Source organism: Xyrauchen texanus, chromosome 18, assembly GCF_025860055.1.
Source record: "Xyrauchen texanus isolate HMW12.3.18 chromosome 18, RBS_HiC_50CHRs, whole genome shotgun sequence".
Lineage (NCBI taxonomy): Eukaryota > Metazoa > Chordata > Actinopteri > Cypriniformes > Catostomidae > Xyrauchen > Xyrauchen texanus.
Genome location: NC_068293.1, coordinates 37,790,739 through 37,808,507, shown reverse-complemented (window position 1 = coordinate 37,808,507; position 17,769 = coordinate 37,790,739). Strand labels below are relative to the sequence as shown.

The following is a 17,769-nucleotide window of genomic DNA, read 5'->3' as shown; positions in this document are numbered from 1 at the left end:
TTTATAAAATTAATACAAGAAAAACACTTTTTGCCAATGGGGTTAGAAAAATAAAATTCAAAGGGAAAACAAAGTTATTATTCTTACTGCATTGGTAAATAGTTCCTTGTTGTTGTTAATGCCAATCGGATAAGAAAATGACACTTAATAAATCTTAAAATTAAGTTTAACATAATTTAAACAAAAACGTTTTTACAATTGAATGAATCTTTTTTTTTTTTTTTGGCAACATTTGTTTTTCTTATTTTAAGCTCTATTTTTTTTTTTTATTTACCTGGAAAAAAGACTGCCTTTTTTGCTTGTAAAGGTATCTTGTTTTAACCTTGAGTGACCCCACATCCACATGTGTGGATGTTGTATTTTGGCTTCGCTATACACAGCGCATAATTTAAATGAATTGAAGCCAACTGTTCGCAAGACTCTACACTGTCATGTGTGTATAAGCCCTTTCTGAGATGTTATTAAAAGTCATACCTTTGAGTTGAAGAACCAAGTTCCTGTGCCCTCCTTTCCCACATACATCAAGTCCTCTATAAACTAATTGATGAAAAAAAATTGGACTATAATTGTATTACTTAAAATTTCACAACTTAGTCCATCGGTCAACATATGTGGACATCAATTTATAGGAAAACTGTTTACTCAAGAATCTTTAAAAAAAAAACTTTTTTATTAGATGCTACTAGTTACAAATCAAAAAGGGAAATGGAAAAAGTACACAGCAGTCATGTGGGGGTCTCAGGTGGCTAAGGGTTTTTAGAAATATTAACTGTAATACAAGACAAAAATGCTATATGTATACTCCCGCACCGCTCACACTCTCTGGTTGGGTGTCCCAGCATGCATATTGTTCCCTCCTGCGGCGCAAAATTGGTTGATTGCTATCGACTTTGAAACCCCCATTTTCCAACGCAGAGCGTGTGCTTCTGAATTGAAGTAACTGTTAGAGATTAAGTTGTCTCGCCTCGCCTGTTATCTTCTCCCCTTTCTCTCACTCCAAACAAGCACAATACAAGAAGGAGGAGAAATGACTACTCTTCTTGTGATAATTGAAAACAGTTTCCTCTCGCAATCGCCCGTATGATAAATGCTTTTAAAATTAAGTGGCATATCTGAGGTTAGCAAGGGGCGAGCAAAAGTGTCAACGGATGTTTCCGCAGACTGCCGCAGTCTTTGATGCTATTTCTGGGTGCATGTGTTACCACGTTCTGATCTCCAACGATAGAGCTGTCTCTCCTGCTCTCAATGCTCCCTGAAGATGCTCATCTGCAGGCTGAGTCCAAAGCACATCCTGCTTAAGTGGAAGTGATGCTCTGGTTGGCATGTCAGTACGAATCAGCTTGCCTTGCTGATGCTTGCACGCTTAATCTGAGTTTACCTTCATTCTCCACAAGCCTGATAATGCTGTGTTTGTCAAGCACTGTGCTGTCACCATTTATGTACTCACTTTTGGAGTACAGAGGTATGAACTCTTGTTGTTTACATGCAAGAGCCATAGACCAATCACAGGAAAGGTTCATAGAAAATTTTAATTCTGTAATTTCTTTTTTTTTTTCAGCATGGAATGCTAAAGGAGAAATTTTCCCATGCATTTACAATGAATGGGGATTGGAGCTTTCAATCTACAAAAAAGCCAAAAAGGACCATAAAAGTATTGTAAAAGTGTTCCATACAATTTGTGCACTAAATTCCATACAGTAGCATTTTTGTGACAGCAAATTTTTGTCATATTTCATTGAAAATCTAAAAGGTACGAGGTCAAATTTGTGAAAAAAACTTCTTTTGATTTTCAATGAATCAGTTTATTCGCTTCACAAAGCTGGTCTGAATGATTCATTAACATTGAACTCGTTGACTCAATGCTCTGGCCACAGTTGTTCTCGAGTTAACAGCACATTGGAGGAGAAGAAGCTTATCTGTGAAATTGGCTTAAATTTTGGTCTGTTCCTCACATACTTATGACTTCAGAAGACTTTACAAGCACACAAGTCATATGGACTAATTTACTCTTGCTTTTGAATCCTTTTTTAAGCTTGAAAGTTCCAGTCCCCATTCATTGTAATAGCATTAAAAAGAGCAACCAGTACATTCTTCAAGATTTCTCAGTTTGTGTTTCATGAAACAAAGAAAGTCATAAAGGTTTGGAACGACATTAGGGTGAATTAATGATGACATAATTAAAAAACATTTGTGAATTATCCCATGTTTATTTAACTTATTAATTAAAACCATTAAAATGGCTCAAATTTTCTAATTTATTATGGTCACATGTATTAGCCTACACCCTCAGAAGCTGTGCCTCTGTGAATAACAGTACTGCAACGTAATTTAATCCCATTCTTTAGAGCATGCTATGGACTCACTGTGTCATCCAGTCCTGTTGCCTGAAGGGAAAAAAAACAAATGTGAAACTATAGGTCTTCACACATCCTTAGCCGATAATGGAGTTTTGAGGGAAGCAGTATTTCCACTCAATGTTTGTTTACATAATGACACCAAGATAACAGTTATGAAGCGTCTTATAAGCATTTTGGTGAAACTACCCCATAAGCAGATGAGATAAATAGGAAAGTGATTTATTCCCCTCCACCTGTGCTGTAAAATAATTTTGAAAATATTTTCATATGTTCCAGATTTCCCAGTCAGATGTTCAGATTTGCCCAGATCAGTGGTTTACAAAAAAAAAGCGCACTAGTATGTCATTATATTTACTTGGATTTTTTTTTTTTTGTAGCTGTGGTGCTTTTAAAGGGATGAACTAGGAGATGCGTCTTTTTGGAATGTTTAAGTGTGCTGACAATGCTCTGTGGAAATATGCCAACTAACACATTCAATTGTGATGTGACTTGATTTTTGCCACAGTAATGTTGCATAAAAAATTTTAAAAAACCTGTTAACCGCAATTCTTTTCTCTGACGGTAATCTAACCATCAAAACTTACACAATAGCAACCCTAGTGCTTGGTGGTTGCTAGGGGGTTATTCACTGACCCAGTTCAAAAGAGCCAGCACCCCACGTATCTATGATATTCTGGTCGCTAGATATGGTGATTTTGTTCCTGTTTTATCATCCACCAGGGGAAATACAAACCTAATTACAATTACAATGAATTATAAACAATACAAATGTGTTGTCCTACCCCAAACTCACACCAATGGTTAAGCCAATATTGCTAAAAAATAGATTGCAATGCCACTTGTAACACAGGCATCTTACATTGCACTTTTAATATCCATCCATAGACTTCACATCATGAAATTTCAAGAGTGGGACTTTTTGGTGTGTGTCACCACTGATGTTGGACTAATATAAACAAATGGACACCAAACCCATACTCAACTCAGACAGTACTTATTCCCTGCATCAATATAGATTTGCACTAATTAATGGCCCCGATCAATGTGTGAAACAGCCAAGCCGTAAATGGCATTCATTTCCATTAAGTTTTAAAGCAGTGCAAATCCAACTTTGCCAGTCAGGCAATCACAGGAGATTTTTTTTAACAATTCAAATCCACCACACAGTTTACCGACCCTGTATGACTCTGTAGTTATAGCCATACTAGAGTTAAATATAACTGACCTTGCGATTAATGTGTTCAGCATTATGTTTTATGTGCTTTCCATAAACTAAACATGCTCCCATTTTCTACAGAATGCAACTTTTTAATGCGGTAATTACACTTTAGGCAAAGCCTGCAAGCTGCTGACAGTTCTATAAACCGTTTTTTGTTTGATAAAGTTTTTATTTCATATTTTGTCTCAAAGTCTTGGCCCACTGTTAATCTGTTAAAATAAAGATGTGGCCTGAATAAACTCCATGATATTGGGGAAAATTGCAGCTGAGTTTTAGTTAGGAATTCTTCACTCTTTGGTGGGCAACACCATTGGCCATTTCAAACATGGCACTTTCCACGAATTGGAGATGTTAAGCAGAATGTTAGCCCTGGTCATTATGCATACAATGAAAGTAAATTGGAACTGAGACATTCTGCCTTTGTGTTCCATGGAAGAAAGAGAGTCATATGGGCTTGGAACAACATTAAGGTTTTTAACATTATCATTTACTCCCCCTCATGCTATCCCAGATGTGTATGACTTTCTTTCTTCTGCAGAACACAAACAAAGATTTTTAGAATCAGCTCTGTTCTTTAAAATGCAAGTGAATGGTTGCCAGACCTTTGAAGCTCCATAAAAATAAACAATAAGACTCCATCGGTTAAATTAATATCTTCAGAAGCTAAATGATAAGCGTTAGTGAGAAAACGATCACTATTTAAGTCTTTTTTTTTCTATAAACCTCCACTTTCACATTTACAGATGTTGAAAGGGATGTGTCTAAATATTTTTTTGTGGTTATCAACATTATGCCTCAAATGCTGTTGAATGAGTGATTTATAAATTGAGAGAATAAGTTTGAACCTGAATCATTCCTTTAAGTATTGCAGGCCCTATTTTGTACCCTATTCATGGATAGAGTCTTATACTATGTTCCCCATTGGCTTTGTCTTTTGTCAGTTCTGTTCTCTTTGAACAATTACATATATATATATATATATATATATATATATATATATATATATATATATATATATATATATATATGTATATGTATGTGTGTGTGTGTAAAAACGGCCATGGTTGTGTTCTTTGAAGCCTACATTAAAGAAATGAGAATAATGGCTGGTATACGCTCTTTGGTTTCCCTTATCTCCTGTAAATGAGCTGTTTTATCTCCATTTGCGTGCAGCGTAAAAGAGAAGCCCAGCCATTTCATTTGAAGATACCTGATCTGAAGGTGTGTGTCATGCTGTGAATGTGACATTAGGTGAAGTGGTGCCTTCTCTCCCGAGGCAACAAGAGATGTACAGCCCTTATGTTAGAACAAGCCAAGATGGCAGATAACCAGCACATCTCATTAAAGCTTTATGGACTCTTATACACATGCTGTGTCATGAAGACACAGGGGTAACAGCCCTCTGTGTTCAGAACACACCCCTGCAACACATGTCTCTATTGAACGGTTGTGTCGATGCTTGACTAACATTACCCAGCAGCATATGGAGAGCCTGCTCTCAGACTACAGCATGACTAAGAAGGACATGGGGAGAAAAAGTTGGAAATTGGGATGTTTCTCTGCATTGAGATCTTGGCGTGGAAACTTTCAGTGAACTTTTAAGCTAACGTGTGTTGTTTTTTAAAATGTAAAAATTATTCCCCAGCTTAATATGCAGTCAACTGTAAGCCATTTGTAGGTTGATATGTGTAATTTCTGCTTTAATATTGTTCCTGAACAGAATAAAAAAAAGAAAGACAGTGGAACAAACTGGGAATTGTATTTTTAGTGCCACAGAGCCATGACATTAAAACCTTTGGGGAATCATTTTACAAATGGCTTACTCATAGTTGTCTCTTCATATAAAATTGGGATAGAAGAAAATGTTTTAACATAAAAAAAATGCACACCTTTAAAAAGATGGAGGCCCTGTGGGAGTTCAGATCAAGGCATACTCTGATAAAACATCAGTCTGCACATTACACACTTCTGATGTCTTGTGCTTTGAGGAAACTCTATGGTGAACATCTTAAAGCTATTTTGTTTGTACTTTCAGATAAGGAACTGGAGAATGGAAAATGGCTAATAGGCTTACGCTTTTAAAGGCATGTTTTTAACATAACCTTTAGGTTGTTATTGTGCTTAAAAATATTTTAAAGGGTGAAATGTGGGGTGAGGGGAAAAACATGTTATAATTGCTCTATGACTTCATTCAGTGAGTGGTTTTGTTTGCAGAATTGCGTGGCAGGGACCTGTGCCCTCGGAAAAATAACAGCTGTTGGCACCAATACATAGAATACTTATGTTGCATAATTGGCTGAATCATCTGAGATTGTTAGTGACATACAGTACCTCTTGCATGCACAATTACCAACGCACACACATTTAAAAGTGCAGTGTGTAATTTCGGCAACAGCAACGACAAAAAAATGTCTTTCTCATTTGACAGTCATTCAAAAGAAGCCATGTATTTATTCTAGCTAAATACATTTTAAAAGTCTTTCAATGTTTTGGAAGTGCCACAGAGCCGGCGTTTACACTCTTCAGAAAGTCAACAATCAAATTGCTTAATGTTGTCTCTGCATATTAAACTAGGATTTCTTGTATTTTAAAATTGTAAATAAATGACTGGTGCTTATTGCCTATGTAAGCCTTTTTCCTGTTTGCTAGTATGTGTCCTAATCTTGCTGCGAAGACAGTTTGCAAAATAGCTATTAATAAAGCTTGTACATGTTGTAAGCAACTGTTTTATCAAAGAATGTCATATACACTCATTGGGCCTCATTCAGAAAACACAAGCAGATACATTTTTCATTCGTAAAACCATACTCAGGGAAATTGCTGCATAAATCGTTCCAAAAACCATCCTTTTTTAAATGTTTTATTACAACAATTCATGAAACATGAGCACAACGAATGAACGTGAAATTTTAATTACTTTATGTAAATCTTTCGAATAACTACACTGACGTAAATGTGTTGCATTGCACAATTTTGTGAGAGGTTCTGTATAAATAGTTCATAAAACCCTTCTTGCATACATTGTTGCATTTTGCCAATTCTTGACACAAGAGCGGAACGAATTTCTGTGTAAATATTTCATAAAACCATTCTTTTAAAACCATTGTATTGTGGCAATTAATGAAACACAAACAGAACAAATTTGTGTGTAAATAGTCTGTAAAACCATTCTTACGTAAATTTCTGCATTGCACAATTTGTTCGTAATTGTTAAATTGTTCGTAAAACGAATCTTGGTTTTCTTGCAGTGAGTCAATTTACATAGGACTGATTTTACAAATTATTTTCACATTTGTTCTCCTCTTGTTTTATGAATGAGGCCGAATGATCGGTAGAATTTGAAAAAATGCTTGATATTATAAAACCTAAAATTACAGTCTGGATGGGTGTGTTTATCTTGTAAATATTGAAAAGCACTCACAACCTTAACCAGGGAGAAAGTCAATTTATAAATGTCAAGTGCACTTAATCCAGGTCACAGGAGCTGCTAACATTTGCACAGCACAGAGAAGAAAAAGCACCCGGGGTCATCACATCACCCTCTCTTGTCAGTGTCTACAGCAGCATTCAGGGTGACAGTCTGACTCTCTTGCCTGTTACTTGAACAAGCAATCTGTGCCATTGGACTACGGACGTTATGCACCTTGTTTTCACTCTGTCTGTTTTCCTCTCTCTTTCTCTCTTATCATATTTCATATTTTTCCAGCCCTGTCTAAAATGGTTCAATTCACGTTCACAAGAATTTGTGAACAGCAGCCATTTTCTCTTTATGACAGGATGCCACTGAAAAAGAAACAAAATGCGTTTTGTTTGACCCCTCTTTAGTCTGCACCTTTACAACATGGTGTTAGCAGCATGCTCTGCTATATATATTCTTTTGTGTGTTCGTTTGTTTGTATGTTTGTTTTGATTAAATGTATATTTGTATTAACTAATAAAGTTAATGTTTCTTTCAATAGAGGCACATTGTTCTGAAATTATCCAAATACATTTTTTGTAACATATGGGCCATTTTTGAAGAACCATTCAAATCTACACATTAAAAAAGTTATGTTATTGCTTATATTATCATTAAACTCCTGTAAACACTGTTCAAACAATTAGACAACTCAAAACTGTATGCTACAGTTAACTTTCTCTTTAAATAATCAGCAAGGAAAATATATTTGAGCTGTGTAGTCTGGGTTCTCCCAGCACAGCCAGAAATCCCTTAAACCTGCAGTTAGTGAATGTACAGAGTATCAGCATTTGGAAAGAAAATCCACTTGCAGGTCATTCAGAACTTTGTCACTTTGATGTCATGAAAATGAGCTCCTAATTAATACCTGTCAGTACTCAAAAATATCACAATTATTTATAATCGCTCCATCAATCGCTCCATCGCTCTCTCACGCTTCTGCCATCTGTATTTATCTTGCTGAGTACGAAGCTGTAATTTTACCTTTAAATCTTTGCTTGTAAGTTGAACAACTTCCAAACTGTCCATTGACTGGCCTCTCTGAGTGCCATCTATTGACATTAATTTAGCTCTTTCTTTTGAGAATTTATTCATTCTAAACACAGGGTGCCCAGATCTATTTCTTTGGATCTGGAAATTCCGCCCCATCGATCCCAGTGTCATTAATTGACATTGCTTCAGCCACCCCAATTACATTGTTACCTTGTTTGAAACAGTGCCTGCTATTGAAAGTTTGTTTTGGTTTTGTGTGATTGCCTTCTGGTAAGTCTTGAAATGAGCCTGATTGGATGGTTCATTTGTTCTCCTTTGTAGAGCCAAGCCGAGGCGCACTACAAAGGCAGTAAACATGCCAAGAAGCTCAAAGCACAGGACTCCACGAAAAAAAAGCAGAAAAGTGCTGCCGCCCAGGACAGCTGCACAAAGACAATCACCAACACCACCACAACTTCTACCATCTCCTGCACTGCAGTCACTGCCAGCAGCCCTGAGCAACCAGGTTAATAGCTTCTTTTGTTCTTGCTTCACATCTTCTATCTTCTGCTCTTACTTTTCTCTTCTCCATACTGTGATTGCTTCTTATCCTGATGCACTTACCAGTCACCGTTTATACTCCATTGATGTGATGTGCAAAAAAAATTGTTAATGTGTAGTTCTGCCTTGTCTTGTATTTAAAATATCCAAACAAGATAAATTCATTTTAATATTAAAATTGCATAAGACATTGAGATTTGTATTAAAAGTGTTCATCTTGAATCTAACCAAATTTAGTGAATGTAATGCTTAGGAGAAAAAAGCTGCCAATGGAGTAAGAAAAAAAATTAATTCCAGATATATTCTCTGAAAACATCTTAATATCTTATGCAATTTTAATTCTCCAGTAAATTTATCTTGCTTTAAGAATGTTTAGATATTTTGACTGGAAAACAAGACAATTATTTTTTTTGTGCATTGTCATATTGTCACCTCTTTGTGCAGAATGCCTTGTAAAAAGCCAAGCACACTACAAGACTGAAGCTCGTCACCCTTCCGTGTTTTAAAGTGTCATGAAACCCTCTGTTTCAGCACGGTTCAGTTCTCTCCATAATATAGTTTTAAAAAATGCAAGTTATGTTGGCGTGGTAAGCAATGGAGTGGGGGAAAGAGAGGACAGAACACATCCGCTGTCTTTCACATCCAGTTTGACAGCATAGTAAATACCCTCTAATGCATGCTGTAATTCACAACTAAATGCAACAAAATGCCCAAATATACTGTATGATACACTGTTTTGTAAGATCTTAATACAATCCCAAAATATACACAGGTCATTTTATATGTTACTGGTAAATGCACAAAAAAATGGCAAGCTGTACCATTAAAGATATATGTGAATATGCTTTTGCATATTAAATAAATACCAATAAATCAATAAACTTCAGTTAGAACCGCTTGTTAATGTAACCCGCACAAGAAGAGACAGTCACAATGTAAGTCAAACTGCGTTTTATTGCAGGCAGGCAAAAGTACAATCAAGGGGCAAATCCAGTGAAGAATGGTCAACGAGAGCGTAGGGGGTCAAAGCCGGGGTAATCAGAATCAGCGAGACGGGACTAGAGGGAGCAAAAGACAGGGGAACAAGGGGAGCTCGAAAGCCAGGGAATCAAGAGGAAAATGACGAGACTAGTGGGAGCAAAAGACAGGGGAACAAGGGGAGCTGGCAAGCTAAGAGGTGAACGAGAGGAGTTCAAAACTAGACGAGACTAGCGGGGGGCAAAGACACGGGAAACTAAATACAATAACCAACAACCGTGAGACGAAAGGGTAGTGATATATATATAGGGGCGAGTGCAGGTGTAAACCATGACAGGTGATGAGACGAGTGCAGGTGAAACTAATGTGCAGGAGTGCAGATGACGCGAGTACAGGTGGTCATAATGTTCTGGGGGATTGGAAACGCGTGAGAAACTCGAGGAAGGGAGATTGCCTACGAGCATGTGAGCGAGTAGGAGCAAAGTGGGCGTGAGGGCTTGAGCGAGCAAAAAGAGCGTGCGAGCTCGAGGGGGCAGAACAAGCGTGGGAGCTCGAGGGGGCGGAACGAGCGTGGGAGCTCGAGGGGGCGGAGCAAGGGAGCGGGGTTCGTGACAGTACTCCCCCCTCTAAAACGGACGGCTCCTGACGGCCGCGCTCGGTTGCGAGGAAGTGGTGCTGGACGAACCCAACAAACAAAAAACCCTGAACAGACAACCCACAAAACACAAACAAAATTAAGGGCAGTCCAAGGGGCACAGAGGGAAATGAGACAGTCCATGGGGGTCAATGGGCAGTATCAAGGCAAGGTCTGGGGGAACATAGCGGACAGGCGGGTGGTCGGGAGATCTAGGGGGCAGCCGCAGGGAAGAGACTGGGTCAGGGGGTCTGGAAGGCGACTGGAGGACAGGAACTGGGTCCGGGGGTCTGGAAGGTGACCACCGGACAGGAACAGGGTCAGGAGGCCAGGGAAGAGGCCACAGGACAGGGAGAGTGTCAGGGGGCCATCGGACAGGGTCAGGGGGCCAGGGAAGAGCCGTGAAAGGCGGTGCCGTCAGAGGCGGCACTGTAGGCGGCTCTGGAGGTGGGGTTCTGGAAGGCTCTGGAGGTGGAGCCGAAGGAGGCTTTAAGGGGCAAATGCCTGAAAGGCTCTGGAGGTGGAGCCAATGACGGTGGCGCCGTGGGAGGTCCCCGAGGCGACGACCTGGCAGGCTCTGTAGTCTCGGGGGGTAGAGCCGTAGGAGGCCCGAGAGGCGGAGCCATAGAAAGCTCTGGAGTCTTTGGGAGCAGAGCCGTGAGGAGCTCGGGAGGTGGAGCCGTGGGAGGCTCGGGAGGCGGAGCCATAGGAGGCTCGGGAGGCGGAGCCGTAGGAGGCTCGGGAGGCGGAGCCCTAGGAAGCTCTGGAGTCTCTGGGAGTAGAGCCGTGAGAGGCTCGGGGAAAAAGGTCATGGAAGACTCGAGAGGCTCTAGAGGTGGGGCCCTGGAAGGCTCGAGAGGCTCGAGGGGGGGAGCCATGAAAGACTCAAGAGACGGAGCCCCGAGAGGCTCGGGAGGAGGAGGAGCCCTGGAAGACTCGAGAGACGAAGCCCTGAGAGGCTTGGAAGGGGGTGGAGCCCTGAAAGACTCAAGAGGAGAAGCCCTGAGAGGCTTGAGGGGAGGAGGAGCCCTGAGAGACTCGAGAGGGGAAGCCCTGAGAGGCTTGAGAGGGGGAGGAGCCCTGAGAGACTCGAGAGGCGAAGTCGTGAGAGGCTTGAGGGGTGGAGCCATGAAAGACTTGAGGGACGGAGCCCTGAGAGGCTCGAGGGGAGGAGGAGCCCTGAGAGAGTCGAGATGCGAAGCCGTGAGAGGCTTGAGGGGTGGAGCCATGAAAGACTCAAGGGACGGAGCCCTGAGAGGCTCGAGGGGGGGAGGAGCCCTGAGAGACTCGAGAGGCGAAGCCGACGCTTGAGGCTTGAGGGGTGGAGCCATGAAAGACTCAAGAGACGGAGCCCCGAGAGGCTCGGGAGGAGGAGGAGCCCTGAAAGACTCGAGAGGAGAAGCCCTGAGAGGCTTGGGAGGGGGAGCCCTGAAAGACTCGAGAGGAGAAGCCCTGAGAGGCTCGAGAGGAGGAGCCCTCGGAGGCTTGGGAGGAGGAGCCTTGGAAGGCTCGAGAAGAGGAGGCTTGGGAGGAGGAGCCTTGAAAGACTCGGGAGGAGAAGCCCTGAGAGGCGGCGCTCTGGGAGGCTCGAGAGACTTGAAAGGCAGAATCCTGGGGGGCTTGGGAGGTAGAGCTCTGGGAGGCTCGAGAGGAGGAGCCTTAGGAGGCTCGAGAGGAAGAGTCCTGGGAGGCTTGGGAGGAGGAGCCTTGGGAGACTCGAGAGGCGGAGGCCGCGAGGGCTCTGAGGGGCGCGCAGAGGCTGGCAGAGCCGTGGAAGACTCTGAGAGTGGAGCAGAGGCTGGCAGAGCCGTGGAAGACTCTGGGGGCGGAGCAGAACCCGGCAGAGTCGTGGATGACTCTGGGGCGGAGCAGAACCCGGCAGAGCCGTGGAAGACTCTGGGGGCGGAGCAGAACCCGGCAGAGCCGTGGAAGACTCTGGGGGCGGAGCAGAACCCGGCAGAGCCGTGGAAGACTCTGGGGGCGGAGCAGAACCCGGCAGAGCCGTGGAAGACTCTGGGGGTGGGGCAGAACCCGGCAGAGCCGTGGAAGACTCTGGGGGCGGGGCAGAGCCGTGGAAGACTCTGAGGGCGGAGCAGAGGTCGGTAGAGCTGTGGAAGACTCTGAGGGAACCTCTGCGGTCTTGAGCACAAGACGAGACTGGGGAGAAGGGGCCCTCTTCCTTCTCTTGCGTCCTCGGCCAACAGGGGACGTGGCCATGGGGACGGTCGAGGCTACAGGCGCTGGCTCGCTGGCCGTGGCGGGAATGGGCGCTGGCTCGTTGGCCGTGGCGGGCATGGGCGCTGGCTCGTTGGCCGTGGCGGGCATGGGCGCTGACTCTCTGGCCGTGGCAGGCATGGGCGTTGACTCGCTGGCCGTGCCAGGCTTCGAGACTGGGGCCGTGACAGGCTTTGGGACTGGGGCCATGACAGGCCTAGGGACTGGGGCCGTGTCAGGCTTCGGGGCTAGGGCCGTGTCAGGCTTCGGGACGGGGGCCTTGGTAGGCTTCAAGACGGGGGCCGTGATAGGCTTCAAGACGGGGGCCGTGGTATGGAACGCTGGTTCAGTTTCTGCCTCCCCCACAGTAAACGAGGAACCAGCGTACAGTAGGGCGAGGTCAATAAACTGAGCCAGGTTGAGAGAGCAGCGACCACCAGGCATGAATGATGAGGCTGGCTCATTCAGTCCAAATTGAAAAATGTCTTTCAGAGCCACCTCATCAAAATTCACCTGGTACACCAGGGCACAAAAATCCATAATATAAGCCTCCAAGGGTTGGCTCCCCTGGCGCAAACCCAAGAGTCGGGCCGCTGGCTCCATAATGTCAGGGACGGGGTTATGAGTTACATAACCACTGCCTTGCACGGAAAACCCTTGGTTCGCATCCGATGAGCCATAAAACCTCTCCGGGGATGGAGAGCATACGGCGCTCGCGGATGCGTGGAAAGCATCAACGGGCTCAGGGGCAGACACAGGTAAAACAGGGTGACATAAATCAGACAAAGAACATACCTGCTGCCCCTGGGCCGCGAGCGCTTGGTCCTGCCTCCAAACTGTAGCTCCTCGCGCCGAATGTGACGTGCACCTCCGCTCTAGTGAGCTGCGCGAATCCTCAGCGCGGGGCATTGTGACTGTCTTCGGTAACGGTTGGTTATTCTGTAACCCGCACAAGAAGAGACAGTCACAATGTAAGTCAAACTGCGTTTTATTGCAGGCAGGCAAAAGTACAATCAAGGGGCAAATCCAGTGAAGAATGGTCAACGAGAGCGTAGGGGGTCAAAGCCGGGGTAATCAGAATCAGCGAGACGGGACTAGAGGGAGCAAAAGACAGGGGAACAAGGGGAGCTTGAAAGCCGGGGAATCAAGAGGAAAATGACGAGACTAGTGGGAGCAAAAGACAGGGGAACAAGGGGAGCTGGCAAGCTAAGAGGTGAACGAGAGGCGGTCAAAACTAGACGAGACTAGCGGGGGGCAAAGACACGGGAAACTAAATACAATAACCAACAACCGTGAGACGAAAGGGTAGTGATATATATAGGGGCGAGTGCAGGTGTAAACCATGACAGGTGATGAGACGAGTGCAGGTGAAACTAATGTGCAGGAGTGCAGATGACATGAGTGCTGGTGGTCATAATGTTCTGGGGGATTGGAAACGCGTGAGAAACTCGAGGAAGGGAGATTGCCTACGAGCATGTGAGCGAGTAGGAGCAAAGTGGGCGTGAGGGCTTGAGCGAGCAAAAAGAGCGTGCGAGCTCAAGGGGGCGGAACGAGCGTGGGAGCTCGAGGGGGCGGAGCGAGGGAGCGGGGTTCGTGACAGTTAAGCACAAACATTTCAAATGTGCCAGTTACTGGTGAAGAACATGTCCACGTGGCATAAAACATCCAACTGTGCAATTTTATATTCGTGACCAACACTTCTGACTGGCTGAGAAAGCACCCATCTCATATATAATAATGAGAGAAACCCATGTGTGTATTGCTCCAATGTGGGTAAATCTGATACACATTGGTAATAGCTGATGCTAAGAGACTTGGAAAAGAGCAAGGACAGTGCAAGGAGAGTGTAAGGAGAGTGTGCTCGGTGTCTGCACGATCTTGTGCATGCACGCGACTGTGCCTTGGCGAGTTCAGTATATTATGCATTTGCACATCTTTGCGAGATAAATATACTCGCGCTCACTCCTCTGTTAGCTCCATGTCATTTTTGTGCTCTCTCGCTTGTTGTTTGCTTGCACTAATATTATAAATGCAGCACTGGCCTGATCGGGCAACTGACAGTTTTAGCAATTGGCCCGAATGTTTCTCACACTGGCCATCGGCAGTCCTTATTGACGAGCCTTGTATGACACTGTCCTTGCCAAAACCTAAAAGCACAATAGAAGTCACAGGTCTTACCATGTTCTAGTTTTAATCTGATGGTGATAACGCTCTACTTTGTGTTTTTTGTTTTATAGATAATTTTCTTAGACAATGTCAAGAGAATTTTTTAAAAGGTTACTTCAAAAAGCCTAAAACAGATTACCACATTTATTGAATTCCTTTACAGTATATACACATTCCCTGTTTGTCTTAAGCCTGATTTGCTGAAAACTGCTCCATTAATGTTTTCACATTCACAGTTATGAATGACACACAAATCACGTACTGTTCATGATATAATTTAAATTAAAAATGGCGAATTTCACCAAATGGGAAATAGTTTGCACCCTTGGAAATTAATGTCGGTCGGTACAACATTTCAATCATAAAACAGTGGTCAAATATTGCATGTTTAGTTAGATACTTACATCTCACATGACACAAACACTCTGCTCACTGCTTACTAATGCGCAGCACTGTAATAATCCACGAGGTTCCCGCTTAGCATCTTAAACTTGAGTCCTACTGGAGTATCAATTATTGAGGGGGGGACAATCTAGCCAAATCTGATTATTGGGGGAACTTGTCCCCCTCAAAATATATTGTGGTTACAGCCCTGCTTAAAATGAATTGTAGGTGTGGTTTGGATGTGGTGTACTTTATTTATTTTCCTCAATTAACCAATTTAAAAATTATGCCACACCTAGTATAAATGCAGGCTTTGTTATCCTTGGGTGCTTTAGTTCTTTCAGGAAAAAAGGTTTGGCTTCCTCCATTGTATATTTTAAGCTTTAGAGTGTGCATTTGGCCAAAGTTTACAGTGACCAAGGGCATCCGTCATGCTAAAAAATGTGTTTGTGATGTTTGGAAACTATTTGTTATGTCTGAGAGAGAGCATGCAGCGATGGTGATCAGCCATGTACTTAATCATGCCAGCTACAGATCCTTTTTTGCCCAGCTCATTTAGCTTGTTCCATCACTACCTGCATATTGAGTTGCCTGTGCATATCATTTTTGTCTTTTTTTGTGTGTTTAAATTATTAATTAAGGAAATTGCAAAAGGAATAAGAAATCACAGTCGGTCTTAGAGGGAATACATGCTGGGATGGACATATTTTTTGTCGCAGCCTTTGATTTGACTGAATTAGATGTATGTTACATTTCAAAAGAACATAATCATCTGATCTTTGTTCCATGCTGTGACCCACTCAATTTCAGACCCTTGTATCTGATTAAGAATCAGGCTCTGGGATGTACTGAGACGCATACCCTACGGGGGGCAAATCTGAGCCAATGCATGCTTTCCAAATTTTCTCTTTCTCTAGTTACAGACTCAGAGACAGATTCGGGTGTGCCTCATTTATTAGGCAGTGAAGTTCCTCATTGGTATGCGGTGTCTTTGCACAAATCAGGCCAAATGAATGTCAGCCTGATTCACAGATGGCTTATGGGTCCTCGCTGTCATGCCGTTGCATTAGCGCAGATTTGAGCACAGACTCCGACTCAGGGGGGCTGCTGCTGTCTCCCCCGAACCCTGGCATCAGAGAATGAAGTCAGATTTCGTTTGGGAAAACGTCAAGGACTAAATCATTAAAATTGCCAGCTCCAGTGCTTTATGTAAGAGTCTGTTTTATGTAATGTTTTAGAATGGAGTGTTTTGGATTGTTTTGGGATGTGTGTGCACAGTAATTGCTCTCAGATTTTGTAAGATGCAAGGCTTGTTTCGTTACAGAGACTCTGAATGGATGTTGCAAGGTTGTTTCAACATTGCAGTCATTGCTTGGTCTGAATTTAAACAACAAGTGCCAGTTGTTATTACCATGGCTCTATGCCAAAATCTAGAGTACTGCCTATGTGGGCAGCATTTTAAGGCATCACAGGCATTCTCCTGGTATGATGATTGTTCCTAAAGGCATGATGCTGCCTTCTAAGATTTTTTCAACCAAACTTGCTTAATATAAATTATAAGGTAAGATTAACCTTGTATGGCCCGGTGTCCTCATGTGCGTACATTATGTTTTGTCTTCGCTAAACACTATGCAAAATGTAATTTAATCTAAAATGACTGGTCTCAGTTAAAGACAATCTGGGCTGTTATTTAAGTGTTAAACTTTCGACGCAAGGAGCTATGTGACAAAACAACATGCCGCCGATTTCAGCGGAGTTTGTCTTTGAGAGAAACGCCAACACAACTACATCTGTTAAGAAACCTCATTAAGTTTTTACATTGAAACCTGTTTGATCCATAAAACGAGTCTCTAGTTTCATCCAATATGCCATTTTGAAAATGTCATTGATTTATTGTGTAACGACCCGCTGTTAAACACAGTGACTGCAATCAAGGATTATAGGGAGATTTTTCCCTTAAAAATCCTATATTCACTGTGCATTATCAAATTAGCCACATTTACATGAAACCAAATCATCTGTGTATTATCTGACTAATAGCTCAATTCATGATAGCCTTCATGTAAACAAAAAAATTATCAGATTCATCTAGATCCAAATAAAATTTCCATCCGATTGAAATGGGTGGTATAGAATTATCTAAAATAATCAGTTTGAAATAAAAATATTAGCTGTGGAGGTGGAGGTGTGGTCAAGCAATCATCTGAGGGAAAGAGGACCCGGTAAGGATTCCCACCTGGGGAGAATGATCTCTTCGAAAGAATTGGACCTCATCAGGGCATTAGAACGGACAGCACAACGGCATCGCTTTGTGTCGGTGCTAGTGGACTATGCAACACAATACCTGGAAGCAGTGCCTCTGCGCACAGTCTCAGCACATAGTGTGGCAGAGGCACTCTTCAAAATCATCTCCGGAGAGGGATTCCGAAAGGAATCCTTACTGATCAAGGCACTACTTTAATGTCATGCACACTACGCGAGCTGTATGAATTATTGGGAATTAAATCGATTCGGACAAGCGTGTACCACCCACAAACGAATGGCTTTGTCAAACGATACGGTCGTAAGCCTTGTGGTTTCTTAGATGTCAAGAGAGAAAATTGTGAGCAGAGACCTTCAATACATTCTTGACCTGAGAGCAAAACTCCACACATTGGGGTGACTATCACAGGAGGATTTGTTACAGGCTGAAGAACGTCAGTTCCAGCTGTATAACAGGGGAACTTAGCTACGGGAATTTACACCAGGAGATAAGGTCTTTGTATTGTTGTCTACATCAAGCTCTAAATTACTAGCAAGGGCAAGGACCCTTTGAGGACACACGGCG

General features: G+C 42.9%; 1 protein-coding gene across 4 annotated transcripts in view; it reads left to right on the top strand.

Annotated features, from left to right (window-relative positions):
* LOC127659240 (zinc finger protein 385B) overlaps nucleotides 1-17,769 on the top strand; it is a 179,800-nt gene that overhangs the window by 147,876 nt on the left and 14,155 nt on the right. For all 4 annotated transcript variants that reach the window (XM_052148969.1, XM_052148968.1, XM_052148971.1 and 1 more), the window contains one exon: nucleotides 8,348-8,531. In XM_052148969.1, coding sequence (XP_052004929.1) covers nucleotides 8,348-8,531 — 184 coding nt within the window. The remainder of the gene's footprint in view (nucleotides 1-8,347; nucleotides 8,532-17,769) is intronic.